The sequence below is a fragment of the Haemorhous mexicanus genome, chromosome 27, assembly GCF_027477595.1.
Source record: "Haemorhous mexicanus isolate bHaeMex1 chromosome 27, bHaeMex1.pri, whole genome shotgun sequence".
In the NCBI taxonomy this organism is placed as follows: Eukaryota; Metazoa; Chordata; class Aves; order Passeriformes; family Fringillidae; genus Haemorhous; species Haemorhous mexicanus.
The window spans coordinates 6907794-6927771 of record NC_082367.1 but is presented as its reverse complement, the minus strand read 5'-3'; the positions used below and the strand labels follow the sequence as shown (position 1 = coordinate 6927771).

The following is a 19978-nucleotide window of genomic DNA, read 5'->3' as shown; positions in this document are numbered from 1 at the left end:
GGCAGCGGGTCCCGCCGCCCAGGCAGGGCCTGTGGGAACCGCCGCCAACAAAACCCCCCTGCAAACAAAAGCTCCCCTCCCAGTCCCTCTGAAGCCTTTCAGCGCCCCCCCCCCCCGCCATCCCTTGGGAAATGAGAGGGGGTGTATGGGAATAAGCAGAGGCTGTACGCTGGTGTTTTCTATTGAGGGGAAGTCATAAGAAGGATTCAGGTGGTGGTCTGAAAAGATTTTCTAAATGTTTTGTAAACATTTAAAAAAATCTGTGTTAATTTCATTAAGTTTTACACTTATCATTTATTTTTAAAAGATGTTTAATTCTTTTTTAACTTTATTTTGTTCAGGGTTTTTTGGGGGAGAGGGGGGTTGGTTAATGAGGATAATTATGCATCTTCCCAAGCTGCTATCCTTTACACAGAGGTGATTTCCCGGGAAATTCATAACGAGTGAGGTGGGGAGTGGGGGGGGGGGGGGGTGTTGGGGGGATGGGGTGGGGGGGTGGAAAGAAAAATAAAAGGTACAAAAATAATCCAACCACAGTGTTGGATGCTGCTTTCAAGGTTTTTTTGTTGAGCAGCTCATGGCTTGGGGGAGATGTGGGGAGTAGGGGTGCCCTCCAGCCTGCAGTCCCCAGACCCCTTTGGGGGCTGGAAGTAAACCCCAGCACCACCAAAATGGGATTTGGCAGATCTAGAATAAATCGCTGCCGTGGGCAGGAGTAATTTGGTCCAGGTGCCTGTACCCTCACCCCCTGCCCCTCTCATTAGCTGGGAGCCCTGGGCCAAGCAGGGTCCCAGAGTGCCTCCCTCCAACCCTCTTGGCTGTAACATTCCCTTCCTGCACTTTCATAACCAAGCCCCCACAACACCCTCCTTAACTAAATCCCACCAAAGTCAATATTTGGAGGAGAGAGGATTTTCCCCTTGGGCTCATCCTGATTCACTGTCGGGGTGTTGCAGGGCTGTTACTACTGCAGGACCCCTCCATGTGCCACCCGCTGCAGTGACACCCACCGGGGACCCCAGATCGCTCCAGCTTTGGGCTTTTTCTATGGACATTCTCTGATTCTGTAAGTTTTAGGGCAGCGATGGTTCGGTAGGGCAGTTTCCTTCATATCCTGCCCCCCCCCCCCCCCCGGCGCCAATCACTTCTGCTGGGATAACCCCTTTGCCTATAAATCTCCTCTCCCACCTCCAAAATAAAAAACCTTCCAGGCCTCTCGCAGGCGCTGACCTAAATCTGGTTTCTCCATCGTAACCTCAGTTTTACCGCAATTAATTTTTTTCTGCTGGTCACAAGATAATTCCTGACGCCAGAAAGTCTGGAGGTCAGATGAGAAGCGGATTGAGGAAAAGGGCGGCACTAATTTCCTTAAAACAGGGTGGTTGGGAGGTGGGAAACCCCATCGTCCTATCTAAAAATAGGGGGAATTCACTGGGAAGGGGAGTGGGACGGTTTGGGGGTGCTAGGGTGTTGAAGGTGTTGGGGGGGGGATAATCCCCAAGAATTTTGGAGGGGTCTGGCCATGGGGAGGGGGAGCTGCCCCGTCGGGCCATCAAGGGTCAATCTGGGGGGCTGGGGGGATGGGGGGGTAAGGTAGAGGGGTTTAAAACTTCATTTATGTGTAGGGGTGGAGTTTGATGCTTCATTGACATTCGGAGGCGGGGTTTAGGGCTTCGTTTACATAAAAGGGGAGAGATTAATGGTTATTTTACATAAAAGGGGGTTGTGTTATTCAAAGTTTGCATGTAGTGGGCGCGGTCAAGTGGCGCTGCCGATATAAAGGCGGCGCGGGCGGTTCTTCCTTTCCGTACCCGCTCTGAACGGCTGGCGAAATACGGATTTTGGGGGTCCGGGGGGTGAGAGTCAAAGCTCTTAGAGCTGCCCTGTTTGGCGGTCTGCTGCTCGAAGGTCCCAGCAAAACCCCCGCTGCCGCGACAGCCCCTGAGGCTCCTAGGCATCCCCCCGTCCTGCATCTCCAGACCTGCTCTGAGCCCACCATGAAAGCCATCAGCCCGGTGCGCTCCGTCCGGAGCTGCTACGAGGCCGTTTGCTGCCTCTCGGAGCAGAGTTTAGCCATCGCCCGGGGCAGCCACAACAAGAGCCCGGCCTTGGAAGAGCCCATGAACTTGCTCTACGATATGAACGACTGCTATTCCAAATTGCGGGAGCTGGTGCCGGGCATCCCTCAAGGCACCAAGGTGAGCCAGGTGGAGATCCTGCAGCACGTCATAGACTACATCTTCGACCTCCAGATTGTGCTGGAGGAGGGGTCCAAGGGCCGCGACCCCTCCTCCGAGGCCACCCTACTTTCCCTTAAGGTAAGAATCGCTTCGGACTGGGGGCTAGCTATATCGATTTGAGGAGAGAGGATCTGTTAGGTTGGAGGTGATAACAAGTCGGGACGGGGGTGCTGCTGGGTCCTCGAGTGTGTTGGTGGTTCATGGCACGGTGGGGAATGGGGAGGAGTGGGTGGGAGTAGTGGGGACCACCAGCTGCCGGGGTGATCTTAAGCCCTGTCCCTTCTCTCTGCAGGCGGCTGAACTCGCCTCAGAACTCCGCACCAAAGACGAGAGAAGTTTGTGTCACTAACGCCCACCTCCACCAGGTGAGTGTCGCCTACAGTTACCCCCGCCACCACCATCCGCAGCCCAGTCCTCGCCATATTTCTTCAGCCCAGGGGGCGTCCCGAGGCCCCCTCCCGCCCCCAGCATCAAAATCCCCAGCGGACCGATCCCCAGCAACCCATGCGCCTCTCTCCCTAATTTCCCCTCGCCCGAATTTTTCACCACCTTTACCCCAGTCGAGCTCCCCAACCCACCACCGATACCGATCCAAATAACGCAGACCAGTGCTCCCCCTTTCTGCAGTCCCCCCCCAAATCTCCCACCTGAACCCCAGTCCCCAGCCAGCACCAACCCACCCCCAGCATCCCCAGCCGGGAGCCACACACAGTCCCCGAGGAACTTGGTTTCCTGGCTCCCACCCCCTCTTCCCAACTTTCCATCCCCAACTCCACTTAGCACCGCACTAATTACCGCTATTATTTTTTTCTCCTCCCTCCCCCTCTGTTCTCTCACCTCCCTGTGCCAATTAGCAAACAGGCAGCGAGTGTCGGTTCCTGGTTCGTTATCAGCCGGAGGTAAATAGCAGTTTCCTCCGTGGCGCCGGGCTGTCTGCGACCTACCGGCCCCGGCATCGCCTCGCCCAGGCACCGCGTGTGGGGAGCGGCTGGTTCCGACCCCCCCAGCCTTCCACCGCCAGCATCCCACCCACGGAGCTCAGCATCCCAGCTTGGGACCCGAATTCACATGAGATATTTTTAATAATAGAGTGATGATGAAGCGGAGGTTGTCTGTATATTTTTGGATTATAGCAGCGAGTCCTTTTTTTTAAAGATGTTTAATGGGATGGCGGGGTGGGGATTAGGGGGCTTTGGGGAGGGGGGATAAACATCCTTGAGTATGAACTAAACTCTCTGGGGCTGTGGCCTCGTGTATTGTGGAGCTCTATACTAGAGTATAACTTTTTGTACCTTTTGTGCAGGAAGGTGATTTTCTGCGAATATGCCTTGTACTTGCTTTATAAACTTTTTATAAAAGTTAACATTTTTGCATAATAAAACCAGATCATTTTGATTGTTTTTTCTCCTTCATCGCTGGGATGGAAGGAGCTGGGGTGTACCTCTGGGTGGGAAAACCCCCTGGGGGGTGGGAGCCTCCCAAATTTTGATGGGAACTTCTATGGTTACTGTAGGAATCTCCATAATTGTGTAATTGTGTTGAAATGTCAGCTCAGGTATGGGAGGAATTAACCCTGGGCTGCCGGCTCCTGGCCGAGGTGGCTGCCAGCTATTTTGCTGTGCTTAACTGATACTGAAGGAGTGAAGATGGTGCTGAGCCCCGGGGACCCATCTAGAGGTGTAGCTGGAGCCCTGGGAAGGACTCCAGCTTTTTTTCCACTTTTAGCCATGTGAAAATGGGTTGATAGGTGCCCTGATGCTGGATTTGAGCTTCTATTGGGCTAGAAGGGGTGATGCTGCTCCCCCAGGATATACCCCATATGGGTAGAGGAGTTTTTGGATTGCTTTTGCTGCCCCAGGTGGTATTGAGAGAGCAGCCCTGCTTGGGCCAGTCTCCTCTGGGTCAATGCTGCAGGGAAGAGGTGTTGGGAGCAAAAACGCTTTTTCCCTCCCCTTGGGTAATGCTGTGGTTTCCCTTTGGCCCGGGAGCAGAACAGATGTGACTCTAGGCTGGCTCAGCTGTGGAGCTGGATCATGCTCCCTGGGGAAGGTACTGGCCTGCCTAGGATGAAGTTAAATTGACTTCACCCCCACCTGTAGCACCATCATCTTTATTCCCTGTGCTAGGCTCTATTTTTGCTGCTGTGGGCTTAGCCAGGCATGATGTGGATCCTTCCCTGTGGCCTTGGGGTGTCCCCAGGGTGCTCCAGCATCCAGGTGTGCAATCATGGGAAGAGGAGAAGGGAGAAGACATGAGGGTCTCGGAGCACAGAGTGATACAAAGCTTCGCCCACACACACACGGGCTTCAGCCTCTATCCCAATGGGAGAACAGGAGCTTGGGGTGCAGCTGGCACCTGCCAAATGCTCCTTGTCCATGGGCATTTCCACAGAGAAAAGCAGCACGTGGAGCTTCCAAAAAGCACCACCTGGTCCAACTGGATCACCAGCCCCTGGGAACTTTCCTCCCTCCTCCCAGCTTGATGTCCCCAGGCTCCCCAGGGCTGGTATCCTCCCGCACCTCTGGGTAGGGTAGGATGGGGTGACATGGGCTGTCCGGGCATGGTGAGAGGCAGGTGAAGGTGTCCATCCAGAAACCACTGCATCTGGGAACAGAGCTGCTGTTATGCTCACAGCAAAAAATTAGCTTTTGCCATGTCCACTGGTTTTTGGCTCTGGAAGAAAAGGCAAGGGGTGGGTTAGGGGTGAGTGTCCCCACATTCACTCCAGTGTCCTGGTCCTCCAGCTGTGTCAGTGCTGATGTGCCAAAGGGATTTAAGTGGGATGGATGGGAAAAGGATCCTGGGCATGAGCCAGGGGATAGGGATGAGTCTTGGTACCTGGAAAGTGGAGCTTCTTGCAGTGTGAGCACTTCATCCCAGGTCATAATGGGTCCCTCATCAGAGATGATGGTGGTGGAAATCCTGGACTCGTGGGAGCATTATGGGGCTGGGGTTACTTGGAGAAGTGGAACTAGGCACTGATGGGGTGGGAGAAACCAGTCCTGCTGGGGCTTTTTGGATGGAAACGACACTGGGGAGATGGAGGGGGACTGCAGCTCCCGGGGAGTGGAGGTGGCCCCTGCCCCTGTCCCCTCTCAGGCATCAGGGCAGGAGATTTCCGAGGCCAGGGGCTGTGGGAGGTCCACAGGGTGTAGGTTCGGCTCTAGCTCCCAAGAAGCCTCCCAGGGCCGTTACCTCCTCCCCCGTGGTGGATGGATCCCGGCGCCTTGCCCGGAACAGCCACCCCGACATTCCCAGACTCTGGCACAAGCCGAGTTCAGACCCCACTGGTTCCCTGGACTGGGCTGTCGGTTGCCAGTGCTTTCTTTGAAACGTCTCTTAAGAAAAAATAAAATAAAATAGGAACCCCCCCACAACTAAAAATAACTGCTGGGACCGGGATTTACCTCGGGGGGTTGATGGGATGATTTAACCCGGGGGGCAGATGGGATTTGCCTCGGGGAGAAGATTTACCCCATGCAGCAGATTTATCTTGGCTCTTGTGGGATGCCGACGCTTTCCTGGAAAACCCTGATTTAAAAAAAAAAAAAAAAAAAAAAAAAAAAAAAAAACAAACAAACAAACAAAAAAAAAACCACGCAGCTAAAAATAGCCGCAAGGGCCGAGATTTACCTCGGGGAGAACAACTGGAACGAGAAAAATGCTCCTGGCCGAGTAAGCCCAGCGTTACTTTTACCACCCCAGCTACACTGCAGGCGTGCAGAAAAGACGATGAGGAGGGCAAAAATTAATACCGGGGGCCGGGGCGGGGGGAGTGGTGAAGGTCGAGCGCGGCCCCGCCGCGGTGCCGGTGGCCCGTGATCCGGCTGGTTCGCCTCTTGGCAAGCGCCGGCGTCTGATGCAATCGCTGCGCTGACGGAGGCGGCGGTTCCCACCTGTATTTGCCATTGTGTGCCCGGAGCTGTTTGCAGGTGTTTGCTGGCGCCGCGCTGTCTGAGCCGCACTTCCCTCCTCCTCCTTCTCCTCCTCCTCCCGCTGCTGCCCCGGCCAAGGCCTGGCCCCGCGGCCCCCCCGCCCGGCTCCCCGCCAGCCGCGCTGACACAGATGCTGCGCGCACACGCGTGACCTTGGCCAGGCGCGCTCACGCGGGGAGGGGGGTTCTGGCCGCTGGGCGCGGGTGCGCACACGCACGTGTGTACTCATATACACTCACTGACACGTGTGGTATGAGCATATTCACATGTGTGTGCATGTATGCACGCATGACTGTGCATTTGCACACACCTGTGTGCACTTATACACGTGTTTACAAACACTGACACACGTGTCTGTGCACGCTCACACGGGCATATATGCATACGTGACTGTGTTCAGTTACACACGGCTATGTGCACTCACACATGTGTATTCAGATGTTGACACGTGTCAGAGCACACTCACGCGTGCATGCATTTACACCCATGCCCATTAATACTTACAATATGCTTACAGGCACTGACACACGTCTGTGCACACTTAAAATACAGGCACACTTATTGTCTATGTTGTGCATGTATTCATACATGTGTGCACTTACACACGTGCCTACACACACACATGTGCATGTATGCACAGGAGGGCTCATCCTGCAAACCAGCCTGTGGAGGGGCTCAGCACCCCCTTGGCTGGACCCCCCAGAGATGCTGTGGAATTAGAGGAAGCTATTCCTGCTCCCTCCCCACCCCCGTGGAGACCATCCTCCGTCGTGGTAGCCAACTCGCTTGTTCCTGTCAGCTCTTGTCTTCCCTCTCCCACAGGTGACATCAGAGCTTTGTCCCACGGTGGGACAGAGGCTTCACTCACGTCCCAGAATCTGCGGGGACGACGGAGGGTGGAGCCGGAGCGGTGCGGGCCCGCAGCCGCGACTCGCTGCTGCCGTCTCCAGGGCAGAGGAAGAAGAGCCCGGCTCACCGGAAAGGTTCTCCCCTCGGGAAGAACTGGGATTTCAGATTTCCTCTGGTGTACCCTTGGAAACGACCAGGACTTCCCCCGATGCCTATCCCGGCAAGAATTGGGATCTCCTCTGGTGTTTCCCTTGTGAAGGATCAGGACCTTCTCTGGTGCCCTTCCAGAAAGGACTGGGACCTCCTCTGTTGCCCCCATTCCAGGCAGAGGGATGTGTGGCATTGGGCTGTGGGGGCTGCTGGCCACCTGTGCTTGCCTAGTGGCCCATCATGTGCTTCTTGGACAGTTTTTCCCCCCACTCTGGGCAGAGCCATAGGGCGTCAGCACCCCTTGTCCCCTCTTTCTCCTGGGAATGTTCCTTGGGGAGGAACATTAGGGGATGGGATCTCATTTGGGGTCCACAGCTTCAGCCCCCTGCTTCTGGGATATAGTCAACCTCCTGCTTGTGCTCTGCATCCTGATGAGGTCCCTCACCTCCGAGCTCAATATGCAAAAGCATTTCCAGATCCCGAGTTGAGTGACGGTGTGGGGGCCGTACCCTTAAGCCTCTGGTTGTGCCCTCTTGGTCTGGGCAGAGATGCAGTGGCGCAGGATTAGCGCCACTATTCCATGTGCTGAATCTGCACTGGGAAAAGCAACATCATTACTTGTTCTTCCCATCAGCTCTTCACCCTGCTTTCCAGGTGCAGTTCAGGTCCTCCCAAGACCCTCAGGGGAGAAGCTGGGAGAGGTCTCCTTGCTCCTCCCCTCACTATGGCCAGCGCAGTGATGGGATGTCTCACCTTGCTCCAGGGTGAGGAGGCTGCTCAAGGGACGGATTAGGGATGATTCAGGCCATCCACGAGGTCATCCCAGACCTCTGTAACATGACAGAGTGAGATGGTTTCGAAGTTGCTTTCCGATCCAAACCCGTCTGGCTTGTAGGGTGGAAGCTGGTGCATGGCCTGCCCTTCTGGACACTTTGGTGTCTCAGGAAGATACAAATCTGTGTCTTCTGGTATGGAAGAGGACTTAGCTGGTGGAAAGCCATGGCTAGAAAAGGCTTATTGAGCAAATATTGGGTAGTGGGAAACATGCCACAGCTGAGGGGATGAGGGCCGACAAGTTTTCCCACCTTCTGGGTCAGCCCTTACCCCAGTGAGGTCACACTAACAACACTTGGGGATGTCACCTCTGCTTTGTCCAAACTGGAGGAGTTGAGGACACAAGCTGCCGGGCCCACCCCATACACCAATGTCCTTATCCCAAGGGTCATCCACTGGAGCGAGCCCAAGGCAGGCAATTGACACAAATTTATACACTCTGCTGGTCATGGCCTTGTCTTTGTGCGCTGGGATCGGGACAGCAGTGGCCTTCTTCCCACAGAGAGGAAGAAGAAGGTCTGGGTGGATTGATTTGCCAAGCTCAGCCACACTCCTGGCACAGGGGTTGCTCTGCCCAGCTGGGGTAGCATCGCTGCTGCCAGGCCTTTTGTTCTGCTTCAAAGTCTCGCACAGTGGGAGACAAATGTCTATCCTTGGTCCAAGGCTCCTGGCACATTTCTGGGTGTCTCTCCCAGCTGACTGTGCTTCCTTGTCCACAGCAGAGGCCATGCCCAGCATGTGTATCCATCTGTCTGTATTGCAGGAGGCTTCTTCACACAAAAGTCCATCTCTGCACGATTATCTCTACATGATTATCCTTATCCCGACCTGAGCATGGAGTTGGCTCTTCCTGGAGAGGAGAATGACGGAGAGAAGAAAAGTGGGGAGGAATGAATGGGTGGAGGCAACCAGGTAATGGAGACAAATCAGGGAATGGAGAGGAACCAGGGGACAGAGACAAACAAGGTAACAGAGAGGGAGGGAGGGAAACCAGCTGCTGTGTTTTGGTGGCCTCAGCAGAGTTAAACCCCGGCCCGTCTCAGTGGCTGTGGTGACCTTTTACTGGTGCCAGTAAGGGTCAGAGTTGCCCTTGCTCAGGGGTTTGCCATTGCCTCAGTGATTCCTGTTACTGCTGCACTCTGAAAAACCCTGTAGGCCAGCTTGGGTGCCCTTCATCCCCTTTTTCTCCCTCCACTTTGCCAGAAAGACCTGGTGCATTCCAAGGACATGGGTGGCATGCATGTGGAGCAATGGGTGGCAGGTTGAATGAACTATGAGTGAACCAGAGGCCAAATCTCCTCATGCTGGGCCCCTCTGAGATCCCTGCCCTCCCCCAACAGCACTGTCCCCTGTCAGCATTGTAGGGAGGTACCAGACAGCCTCTGGCTGGTGGAGGCCAAAATTTTTGTTTTAAATAGATGTGGCTCCCTCTCCCCTACCCTGGGTTGCTGTAAATGGGGATAAGGGTGGGGGAATGATGGGAAGGGTGGGATAAGGATGAGGACTGGGGCTTGATGGAGATAAGAGGATGGTGAGGAATGTGGGATGATGGGGTTGGAGGGTCGCAGCCCCCAAGGTAGACCCCAACAGAATGATGGCGGGGGAAGTATCTTCGAAAAAATAAATAAGTAACAGAAAATGTATCCTAGTGCCGATCCCCGACGCAAAAGCCCTCCACCCCCAAAACAGGCGCCCCTGCCCCCAGCAGGTGGTCTCAAGAAGGTCCCTCTCCTTATTTGCATCAATGACCCCGCCCGCCGCGCGGCCGCTTCAAGGCCCCTCCCGGCGCGGTGCCGCCTGCCGCAGCGGAGAGGCGGGGCCACGGCCGCGGCAGCCAATCAGCACGCGGCGTTTTCCGCGGCAATTCCGAATTTCGCGGCACGGGTTTTGGCGCTTAAAAAAAAAAAAAACCGGAAAAAAAAAAAAAAAAAGAAAAAAAAGAAAAAGAAAAGAAGCGCTCGGGGCCGGGCGCGATCGGGCGGGAGTGGAGCCGGGCACGGGGGGTCCCGGTCCAGGCGGGGCCGCTCTCTGGCCGCCCCGGCTTCAGAAGGCCCCAGTGCGGCTGATTTTTGTGGCCAAAAGCGAATTTTACGGTGGTTTCGGCGGCATCGCCGCCGCGTTCTTCTCTGCGGGTTTTTCGGGGGGAATTTGGGGACCGACCGGTGACATCGCCCGCCGGAACGCCTTCCCACTCCCCCAAAATGCCACGGCTGAGATTGTGAGCCCCCGCTCCCGGCTACGGAATCGTGGGGTACTCCTGCCCCCTTCCCCGGGCCGAGCTTCTCAGAAAGGACTTCTCAATGCTGCGGCTCCCCAGGGGAGTGTCCCCCGCCCCGGGGAGGGGGGGTACCGCCCTCCCGCCCCCCCCTCACCACCACCACCCGAAGAAGGTCATGTCAGTGATGGTCTCCTGTGATCCGGGGGCTCCCAGCCTGGGCAGCTCCCCGTTATCCACAGGCTGTTTCACCCAGGTCTACACGCCAGCGGCTGTCAGCGTCCCCGTTTCCCGAGGCGGGTGCCTCTGTGACACCCCCCAAGGCCCCGAGCTCAGGACCCTCTGTTCAGCCTCGGCGGGACGGCTGCCGGTAAGATGTCTGCATCCCGTCTCTTCCTTGGGAATTGCTTCACGGGCACGGGAGGCTGGGGATGATGCTGGGTGGGGAGCAAGGGGTGGGTGACCTCAGCATGTACAGTCCTCTCTCAAATTTTGCTGCTTATATTGGAGTCTGCACCCTCTAATGTGTCTTTCTGGGAGTGGGGGAGGGGGAGGTCTGAAATCAGAAGTCGCAGTGAAATGGCTCAGATGTTTCTCAACTTCCCCTCGCCCCTTCGTGCCCGCGGCTCCAGCTTCCGCTTCTTGGCCTTTTTCGGCCTCATTTCCTTTCTCCAGCTTGCAAAAACTCCGGGTTGTGCCTCAACACCCGGTCAGCAATCCCAGGCCCTTTGAGAAGCCCTTTCTATGGTGGGGAAATGAGGAATAGGTACAGGCAGAGCCCCTGCCTCCTCTGGGTGAGGGGCACCAGCCGTGCCCACTGGCTCTCCCCACTTTGGAACTGTGATCCCCGGCGTGACCCGGGGAGGTGGTGGGGCAAGGAACAGGGGGCTCTTTCTAACCTTGGTTTCTTCCCGTGGCTACAGTGGAGCTGGCTTTTTTTTGGGAAGGGTCTCATCCTCCATGGATTACCCCAAGGCTTTATAGCTCAGACACTGGAGCTGGGAGTTGGGTAGGGGGTTGCTGTCCCATATCCCTGCCGCCAAGGTGCGGGGTCAGTATTGTGTTTATAAAACCCAACACGAAGCTACAAAGCTACCCCTAAACAGAGAAAGTGAGGCATAAGCCGGGTGCTGGCCCCGTGCCCATTGTCAGGGCACACAGGAGGCTCTGCCCAGCCTGTCCCTGCTCCCGGAGGGCCCCCTCCGAGTCGAGTCCTCGGCCCGCCAGCAGCTGGCATTTAATTCCTGCCTGTTCCAGCCTGGGCACACATCCAGCCCTCACTGTGAGCCTCTATTTTCCTCGGTCCTGGGAGGAATCCCAGACCCTGCTAACACTGATTTAGTGTTCCCAAAGCTTGATTTATTTATTTATTCCTCTCCCACCCCCTCTTCTTTTCCCAGTCCCTGATACTTGGTGCCAGCTGGGGACATTGCCACAGCGGAGGGAGAGGGAGTGTCTTTGCTTCCCCCTTTGTGCCGTGGCTGGGGGGCTGGATGCGGCTGTTTTGAGTCCCATCCCGGGGGACTTTGGGACCACCTGTCTCCTCTCCAGCCTCTTTGTCTCTGAACTGTGTGAGACATCCTGCACTGCCTGGGTCTGTTGTTTAAGAAGACCATCATTGCTGCCCCCTCCCTTAAAAACACCCCACAGACTCCCAGTACAATTTCTGTGGATGTGCAGAGCTGGTTTTGGGCTAGTGGCCCCTTTGTCATCATCATCATCATCATCACCCACTTCAGTGCTCAGGGTACTCTTTCCTGCCGCTGTCCCCTAAGTGTGGCTGGGGAGGGGCGTGGGGGTCTTGTGTTACACTTGGGACATGAAGTGCTTGTCCTTAAGTGACATCTGGGATGAAGAGGTTTCGGGCTAACTGCCTCTTTGTCATCACCAGCTTCATCACCCACACAAGGAGATGTTCCGCGTGCTGCTGCCCACAACCGTCCCTTGAGCAGGGTCTGGGGGCTCCTGCGACAACTGGGGACATGACATGCTCCTCTCTCCCCCTTGGTGGCTTGTGAGAGGCATTCCCCCCTCTCCCCACTTCCCGCTGCCATTATCCCATTTGCGGTGCTGAAGATACTGTTTCCAGCCCCAGTATGGCTCTCGCAGCCCTGACAGCTGGGGTTCCTGCCGCACATACCGTGTTTATGGCACAACCTTTGTGTGCGGAGCCGAGGCAAGCAGATACCAGCGTTTCCTCCCAGTTCCCAAGCAGGGCAATTGCAGCCTCTCCTACCGGCTATGTGCTGCATGAGTGATCTGGGATCACATGGAGGAGCCTATCACCCCACGGGAAAGCAGGACGGGTTGTCTCTCACCGTCCGAAAAAGCCTTGAATTTACCATGCTCTCCAATTTGAGGGTTCTGGAGTAATTAAATTTGTTTTCCTCCAGGGAAAAATGTGTATTTTGGAGTGGTTTTCGCCCATGCCAATCCCATCGTCAGTGTTTGCCCATGTCTGGTCTCTATAGGGGCTTAGGGCTATGCAAGAGCACTGGAGAGAGGGATGTTTCTGCCGTGAGATCCCAGCTCCCCACCCTGAAGAGGGACAAGAGTCCTCTGTGGTTCTGAATGAGCTGGTAGGGCTGAGCCGTCTGTGTGAAGAGCACCCAAGGCTGGCAGCCCCTGTGGGTGCTGGGCTGTGGGAGAACCTGCTTAGCAGCACCCCAGATTCCACAGGGGTGACATAGTCCCATCCCACCTTGATCCCATCAAAGGGCTTTCTGCATGGGCAAAAGGGGGGATTTTTGGGGCAGGGATGGGTTGGGAAGTGGTAATTGTGCTGCTGGCCTCGGAGGGGCTTGTTTGGCTATGGCTTTTAAAGCTCCTCTCTACCGGGGAACATCTCCCAGGATGGGGCTATTGGAGAGGATGCAGCTGTTAGCTGCACCCCAGAGTAGAGAGCCGTACCTGGGCTGAGGGTACCGTCTCCTTCCCCAGTGCACGGTGGTCTCACTGTCTCCCAAATCTGGGATCAGCCTCCATTCCCCTGTCCGCCTCTAGTGCACTACTAGCCCTCAGCCACCCCAAGGCAGTGGGGGCTGCACCTGTGGGGGTCTGACCCAGCAGCCCCTTAGCACCAGCAGCAGGATCCTGGAGTGGCCCTTGGCGCCCAACCCCGGGCGCTGTGTTCCCACGCCCCCGTGGGGGTGGCGGGGCTGCTGAAAGGGAGAACTGGGGGGAGCCCCGTGAAGGGCCGGGCAGAGCCCGGGCAAGCCCGGAGAAGGCAGCAGATGCTGCTGAAAGGGAAGGTTGGCAGGAGGAGCCCTTCGCGGGGGGGCTGAGGGATGCTCTGATGCTTGGGCTGGGCTCAGGGTGTAGCCCCTGGCGCCAGGGCTGGGCTCCAGGCTGCTTGGCAGGCAGAGCTGGCAGGGGGCCCAGCCTGCCCCCTCACTGCCTTATATACACCCAAAATTTTGGGGTCAAGCCTGATTTCCCACCCCTACCACCATATTGCATGTAGATGGTATGTTCCCACATCCTGGGGAGCCATGGCTGGGGGCTTGCAAGTGGTGTGAGTTGGTCCTGCCATGTCTTGGGGGGGGGTCTTTGGGTGTGGTCCCTGCTCCCCTACTTACTCTGCTTCATCTTCTGCCCCTCCCTTCCCCCAGTGCTGGTAGGGTGCTGGGAGCCCCTCACTGTATCCCACTCAGCTGTTGTGTGCCTAATCCTGCCCAGCTCAGGGGATGGCAGCTGGGTCACAAGAGGAAGCCCCTTGTCCATTGTCCCTTGCTGGTGTGTCCCAGAACTCAGGGTCCTGCCGCTGTGTGAGCCCACCAAGTCCCCAAAACTGCACCTGGGGAAGCAGGGGTCCCCTTTATACCCTCCTACACATGGGAATGGGGGATTCGGGGGCTTTGCAAGTGTCTGGAAACACCAGGACCTGCTGTGGGTTGCTCTGTGCCTCAGTTTCCCCATTCCTTGGGGTAGTGGGGTGCAGCTGATCTCCCCAACAATGACAGGAACATACATTAGCCATGGCCATCCATGCTGGAGAAGCAAGGGATACCGGCAGGGGGCACGATGCTGGCAGATGGATAGGGTCTTACCTGAGGCAGGTGTTTCCCATGCGCTTGGCGTTAACTGTTGTGGTGCCGGCAGCTCCAGGGCAGATCCGGGGGCACGAGGCTGGGGTTGGAGGCAAGTTCACTGGGAAAAACCTGCTCGGGGAAGGGTGGGAGGGAACAGATTCCCACAGGAGCTCGGGACCAACCTGGCTCCCTGGGGGGGAGGAAAACAGCCCCTGGCACCTCTCCCGCCAGCCCCCTCAGGTGGGAACGAGGCCGAGGTGCCCAACCCTTCCCTGCGAAGTGCGTTGTGCTCCGAAGGGAGCAGCCGTCGGAGCCGGCACAGGGACCTGGGTGCCATGCGGGATGTACTGGGAGGGACCCTGCGGGACAGCTCGGCCTGGGAGCAGGTACTGCTGGGGGGTTGGGATGGGGCTGGGGGCTGCTTTTTGCTGCTGAGCCAAAGCATTCCCCCACAAATCACCCTGTGCATGTTTGTGGGTGTGAAGGGGTCTTGCGGGATTTGTTTGTATTGGTGGTGGGGGGGGGGGTGGTTGGTGACACCCTCCAGTTCTCCTGTGGATTTACTCTGCTGCATTTTTCCCTGGGTCCCTTCTGCCCAAGTGCTGCTCAGGGTTCCTTGGGGGGGTTTCAAGGCGCTGCTTGCCGTGGTGAGAGGACAGCAGGTGTCGGGATGTTTGTCTCCCCTCCCAGAACCTAGCATATCTCCCTCACCCCAGTTTCCCTCCAGCTGGGTACATGTGTCCAGGGTACCCAGGGGTCCCAGGGCAGGCTGAACCCAGCTGGTCCCGGGTGTGCTGGTGGCAGCTGGGTGCCCTTGGCTGCCTCAACCATGACCCGGTGGGAGGGGGGAAGTGAAATCCTGCGCCCTAGTGGGCTGGGTGGGAGGGTGAGAATCTGGCTTTGGAGCTGCTGCATTCCCAGAGGTCAGCCCGTGGAGCCCTGACAGGAGCTAGGGGTGAGGGGGATCCCAGTGGGTTCCCTGTGACTTGCCAGGGTGTGCAGGAAGTCGTGGGGAGTGATGGGACCCCTCATCTCCTCTCTGTCCAGTGCTCCCTGTGGCCTCTCACCTCATTGCTGGGTGCTGCTGTGCCCCTTCCCAAAAGGAGTATTGCAACTGGATGAGCCTCTTGCAGGATTCCCCCACCCCAGGATGTGGCACCCAGGGCTTGGCTAATGGCCCTGGGGCAGTCTGGGGAAGTCAGAGAGGTGCCTGGCTTGGCCACAATGCAGGGTTTTCTCTCATGCTCCAGGCCAAGAGGAAGCTGGACCTGGAGGGCCCCGAATTTCGCACGCCCAAGGGGAAGGGCTGGACACTGGCACAGGTCCCCAGCCCCAGGAGTAAGTGATGCGGGGTGAGATGGGGCAGGGGAAGCTGGGGGGAGCAGACCCCACTTCTCTTCCCTCTTAGAACCATGTCCCCTCTAGCAATACCTCATGTCACCTCCAGCCCATATCCCACACGAAGGAGAGGATGGGGGGCGGGTCTCTCAAGTCCAGCCCAGTGATACCTCCATCCCATGGACCTGGCTAAGGAGAGGATGGGGAGATCTCTTGTCTCCAACCCTATATAATCTCTGTCGCAGATCCGGCACTAAAGAAAGGAAAACGTGGCCTCTCATGTCTACCCCATGTCACCTCCATCCCACATCCCAAATTAAGGAGAGCATTGGGGGGGGGTCTCTTGTTTCCCCACAGCCCCCAAGTCTCCCGGGGAGAAGACTCGCTACGACACCTCACTGGGGCTGCTCACCAAAAAATTCATCCATTTGCTGAATGAGTCTCCCGACGGTGTTGTGGATCTGAACCGGGCTGCCGAGGTGCTGGAGGTGCAGAAGCGTCGCATCTACGACATCACCAATGTACTGGAGGGCATCCAGCTCATCCGCAAGAAATCCAAGAACCACATCCAGTGGATGTAAGTGATGGGACACGGGGTTAGGGCACAGTGGGGGACGTGTAGGGTGTGCTGTGCCATCACGCAGATGCCATCTCCGTTGGCAGGGGGACAGGGATCTTTGAGGATGCAGCGATGGTGGCCAAGCAACAAGTGCTGCATGGGGAACTGGCCGAACTGGCTAGGACAGAGAGGATGCTGGACCAGCTCCTGCAGGACTGTGCCCTGCAGATCCAGCAGCTGGCTGACAATGAGACCAACCAGAGATATCCTTGCTGAGGGAGATGGGCGGGAGGGCAGGGTCTTGGGGATCTCTCTGAGCCCCTTCTCCTCCAGTTGGATTCCCCTGGGCTTGGGGGGCGTTTGGAGGGATGCAACAGTTGTGTCCTGCTTGCAGCCCCTCCTTTTCCTATACCTTGTCCCTGTCCACGCTGGCATATGTCACCTACCAGGACCTCCGTGCCATCAGCAGCTTCCAGGAGCAGACGGTGATTGCAGTGAAGGCTCCCCCTGAGACGCAGCTGGAGGTGCCAGACTTCAGCCAGGTGTGTGTGGGTGCTGCTGGATCTGTGACACACTCGATGGGTCCCTCTGGGTTGTCCTAAGGACACAGCCCAGTATGACCCTGGGTGGTTTTGGGGTGTCTCCACAGGGCTGTTTGACTCTGAGCTGGTCTTCCAAGGGTTGCAATGCCCCAGCTGGATCCCTCATGGGTCGGGGCTAGTGGAGTGGGATATGGGTGACCTGGGTGCCCACCCTGAGCCTTACTCTGCCCTCCTAGGAGAACTTCCAGCTCTACCTGAAGAGCACCAACGGCCCGATCGAGGTGTACCTCTGCCCAGAGGAGATCATGGAGGAAAGCCCCACCAAGGACCACCCTGTCCCCTCTGCTGCCACCTCCCCTCAGGACCACGCCGTACCCCTTTCCCTGACGAACAGCTCCCCATCAGCCACACAGCCACTCCACCCCATCTCCCAGAGCTGGGGTGGCACAGGAACTCCTCTCTCACCCCTATCTCTGCCTCTCCCCATTCAGGGGGTTCCCAGCTCACTGCTAGAGATGGAGCCTGGGCTCCTGGGCTCCCCTGCCCACCTTCTGCAACAGACAGAGGACCAGCTGCCCTGCAGCCCCTCCCGCCTGGACCTGGGACCCTTTGTTACTTTCTCACCCCCCCTGGAACAGGATGACTATCTCTGGGGGCTTGAGGGCGAGGGTGTCACAGACCTCTTTGAGACATATGACCTGGGAGATCTGCTGAAGCACTGAGTGTCCCCCCCAGTCCCCATTGCCTTTGTTCCCTCTGGTCACTTGTGTCCTGAGCATGTGGGATCTCTGTGGGGTGACTGGAGAGACTGGGGTATGTTGGGGAGCACTGGGTTTTCTGAGGATTAGGGGCAGAGGGGGCCTCATGTTGCTCACCCAGTGTGGCTTCTCTGCACTCTCCTGGGTTGGTTGTCACTTCACTGGGCTCTGAGAGTGCCTTGTGATCCATTCAGGACCCATTCCAGCATCCCCCAAGAAATCCAGGGGGCACCAACACTTCCCACCATAAGCCCCGACCACCCTGGGGATGCTGATAGACTGGGAGTGCCTTTGGGTGCCCCACGTGGGTTAGGGGTGTCATTAGGTGGCAGAGGAACTTCTGCCCAAAATGGGCTGTGTCATGGTTTGGGGTCACTCCAGTTCTCCTCAGCTAAACTGGTTCTTCATGGTCACAACAGGTCATTTCCAGAGGCATTTTCCCCACCACGGCTGGAATATCCTTAAAGAACCATTGAGGCATCAAAGCTGAAGTCACGTTTGGGTGAGGGAAGGGTGAAGCTCACATGGCTCTGGCAAATCTCTAGCCACATATGGAGCCATATTCCCTGAGGGGCTGCATCCCCTCTGCCCCAGTCCCTCCAGCCTCTTGGAGTTACTGGTGCTGGCGGTATCAAAACTGGAATGTACTGGGAAGAGGTATGCCTGGGGTAGGTGATAACCTCCAGAGAGGGGCTTGGGAAACAGCTTGGGACAAGCCCTGGGACATGGGGTAGGATAGGGCTTTTAACTGTACCATTCTTTGCTAAATATCTGTAATTATTGCACTGTATTTATCCAGGTTCCCCCTTTGGTGTGGGGCTGGCAGGGCTGGGAGGGGTTGGATTTGTCAGTGGGTGTATTTAAGTTGTCCTTCCTTGGGTTGTTGGTGCTCCTGTAGGTTGGCTCAAGAGATGGTGTGGGTGAGAATATGTTTTGGCCTGGATAAACTTGTGGCACTTGATGTTTTCTGACCAGGAGGGGTTGAAATAAAATAAAATTTTGGATTTATAAAGGGCTGTTTTCCTCTAAGCAGCAAAATGTTGGAATGATTTGGGTGGAGAGAGGAGCTGAGCTGGTTTTGCTCCTGTTTCAATGACCTGGTTTGGAGCTTTTTAACTGGCCAGCCTGCTCTGTAGGCACTTGTGGAGAAGGGGTTTGAGATGAAGCTTTGACTGGAGTGAGGAGAACGGGTCTGACCTGCTCAGATTGGTGATTTCCAGCCCAAATCCAGCTGGGATGAGCTTTTGCCTGAGCTAGAGCCCCTCCAACCAGGAGTGTGGGAAAAGCCCCACCAGGGCTGGGGGTCAGCTCCCTATGGATCTTGGGGCTGGGTGGGCTTGTGCACCCCGATTTGGGGTCTGCAGAGCAAGATCCTGGGGGAGCTGTATCCATGTGAAGTCCTTTCCCATGTGTCACATGTGACCTGGGGATGTCACCAGTGCTGGTGGCAAAGTGGTGCTCAGTGGTACCAGGTGATGTCCTGTGGCATGTGATGGTGGGCAGTGGTATCCAAGTGGTCTCTGGTAGTACCCAGTGATGGCTGGTGGTACCTGATGTTTATTGGTACCAAATGATACCCAGAGGTACTCAGTGATGTCTGAAGGTACCTGATGATGTCTCGTACCTGGGATCGTGGCACGTGTTGGCGTTGCAATAGTCTGGTGGTGTGGAGGAGGAGGAGGAGGAGGAAAGCTCCGGGCCAGGTGAGCAGGGCGAGGGGCACAGATTCCTCATCCGCCGTGGCGATGAGTGTCCCACAGCACGAAAGGGGATTTCCCTGCGCGATTTGCCCCCGCCCGCGCAGTCCCCAGGCCAGCCAGGAGGTGGCAGGGCCACACCGGCCAAGGGACCGCAGGTACCCCCGGGGCAGCGGGGGGCATCGGGGGCTGTCTGTCTGCCGGGAAGCTCTTACCTCAAATCCCTGCTGCTCCAGTCCTACTCAAGTCCTGCCTGGGCTGCAGCCTGTTAACCCTCTGCCTGCCAGAGCCCTGCCGAGGGAGATGTCCTGGGAGCTCGGCAGATCTTGGGTCCCTCCAAACGGGGGGAGGACACCCCAAACCGTGGGCTCGCCTACCTGCCGGTGCCCGAGGGGTGGAATCTTTCAAGCATAGCTGTTCACCCAAGGCTTGTGATGGCTCTTCCTGTACCCCAGTCCCTCTCAGCACCTCAGTAACAGCATGTTAGAGGAGGGCTTGGGCTGGCCCTGGTTAGGCACATACCCGAGTTTTAATGAGCCCCACTCCTGGCTCAGTAAAAGGGTCGAGGGTCTGATCCACCGTGGGTGAGCAGTGCAAGGGGCATGGAGAAGGGTCTGCAAAGCCCCCTTGCAACCATGCTGGCCTTTCTCATGGCAAACCAGTCACAGTGAGACTTTTTACCCCGTTCTGTTCCAGTTTGTCACCAACCCGAGCCCTGCAGTGGGATTTGCTCAGTGTCTGTTCAACCTAACTGCCTTCACCTGAGGTGTCCTAGCTTCCCCATCCTCCGTGAAGAGCAAATAAACAGGAATGGGACACCAAATTCCATT

General features: G+C 56.8%; 2 protein-coding genes and 1 long non-coding RNA gene across 4 annotated transcripts; 2 read left to right on the top strand and 1 right to left on the bottom strand.

Annotated features, from left to right (window-relative positions):
* The first annotated feature begins 1785 nt into the window (after positions 1 to 1785).
* On the top strand, positions 1786 to 3635 carry ID3 (inhibitor of DNA binding 3). Its single transcript, XM_059868779.1, has 3 exons — positions 1786 to 2318; positions 2533 to 2605; positions 3095 to 3635. Exons 1-2 carry the CDS (start codon positions 1998 to 2000, stop codon positions 2587 to 2589), a joined length of 378 nt encoding a protein of 125 aa, XP_059724762.1. The 5' UTR covers positions 1786 to 1997; the 3' UTR covers positions 2590 to 2605; positions 3095 to 3635.
* LOC132338857 (uncharacterized) lies at positions 3349 to 5772 on the bottom strand. The gene is made up of 2 exons (XR_009489551.1): positions 5648 to 5772; positions 3349 to 4913 (listed from the first exon to the last, which is right to left on the bottom strand). It is a non-coding gene; the product is annotated as an uncharacterized LOC132338857 (long non-coding RNA).
* A 4165-nt stretch (positions 5773 to 9937) lies between these two features.
* E2F2 (E2F transcription factor 2) lies at positions 9938 to 18463 on the top strand. 2 transcript variants are annotated; one of them, XM_059868816.1, is made up of 6 exons: positions 9938 to 10593; positions 15505 to 15592; positions 15950 to 16169; positions 16256 to 16414; positions 16579 to 16693; positions 16930 to 18463. In XM_059868816.1, the coding sequence occupies exons 1-6, from the start codon at positions 10309 to 10311 to the stop codon at positions 17413 to 17415; spliced, it is 1353 nt and encodes a 450-aa protein (XP_059724799.1). In that variant the 5' UTR covers positions 9938 to 10308; the 3' UTR covers positions 17416 to 18463. The 2 variants fall into 2 exon arrangements, with proteins under 2 accessions (XP_059724799.1, XP_059724800.1); XM_059868817.1 differs by lacking the exon at positions 9938 to 10593 and adding an exon at positions 14467 to 14640.
* Positions 18464 to 19978: the final 1515 nt, after the last annotated feature.

What these genes read in the sequence shown, in the direction of transcription:
- ID3 (XM_059868779.1), top strand. Translation starts at nt 1,998, where the DNA reads ATGAAAGCCATCAGCCCGGTGCGCTCCGTCCGGAGCTGCTACGAGGCC. An exon ending in CCACCCTACTTTCCCTTAAG is followed by an intron (nt 2,319 to 2,532) that starts GTAAGAATCGCT and finishes TTCTCTCTGCAG; the next exon opens with GCGGCTGAACTCGCCTCAGA.
- E2F2 (XM_059868816.1), top strand. Translation starts at nt 10,309, where the DNA reads ATGCTGCGGCTCCCCAGGGGAGTGTCCCCCGCCCCGGGGAGGGGGGGT. An exon ending in CCTCGGCGGGACGGCTGCCG is followed by an intron (nt 10,594 to 15,504) that starts GTAAGATGTCTG and finishes CTCATGCTCCAG; the next exon opens with GCCAAGAGGAAGCTGGACCT. An exon ending in ACAGGTCCCCAGCCCCAGGA is followed by an intron (nt 15,593 to 15,949) that starts GTAAGTGATGCG and finishes GTTTCCCCACAG; the next exon opens with CCCCCAAGTCTCCCGGGGAG.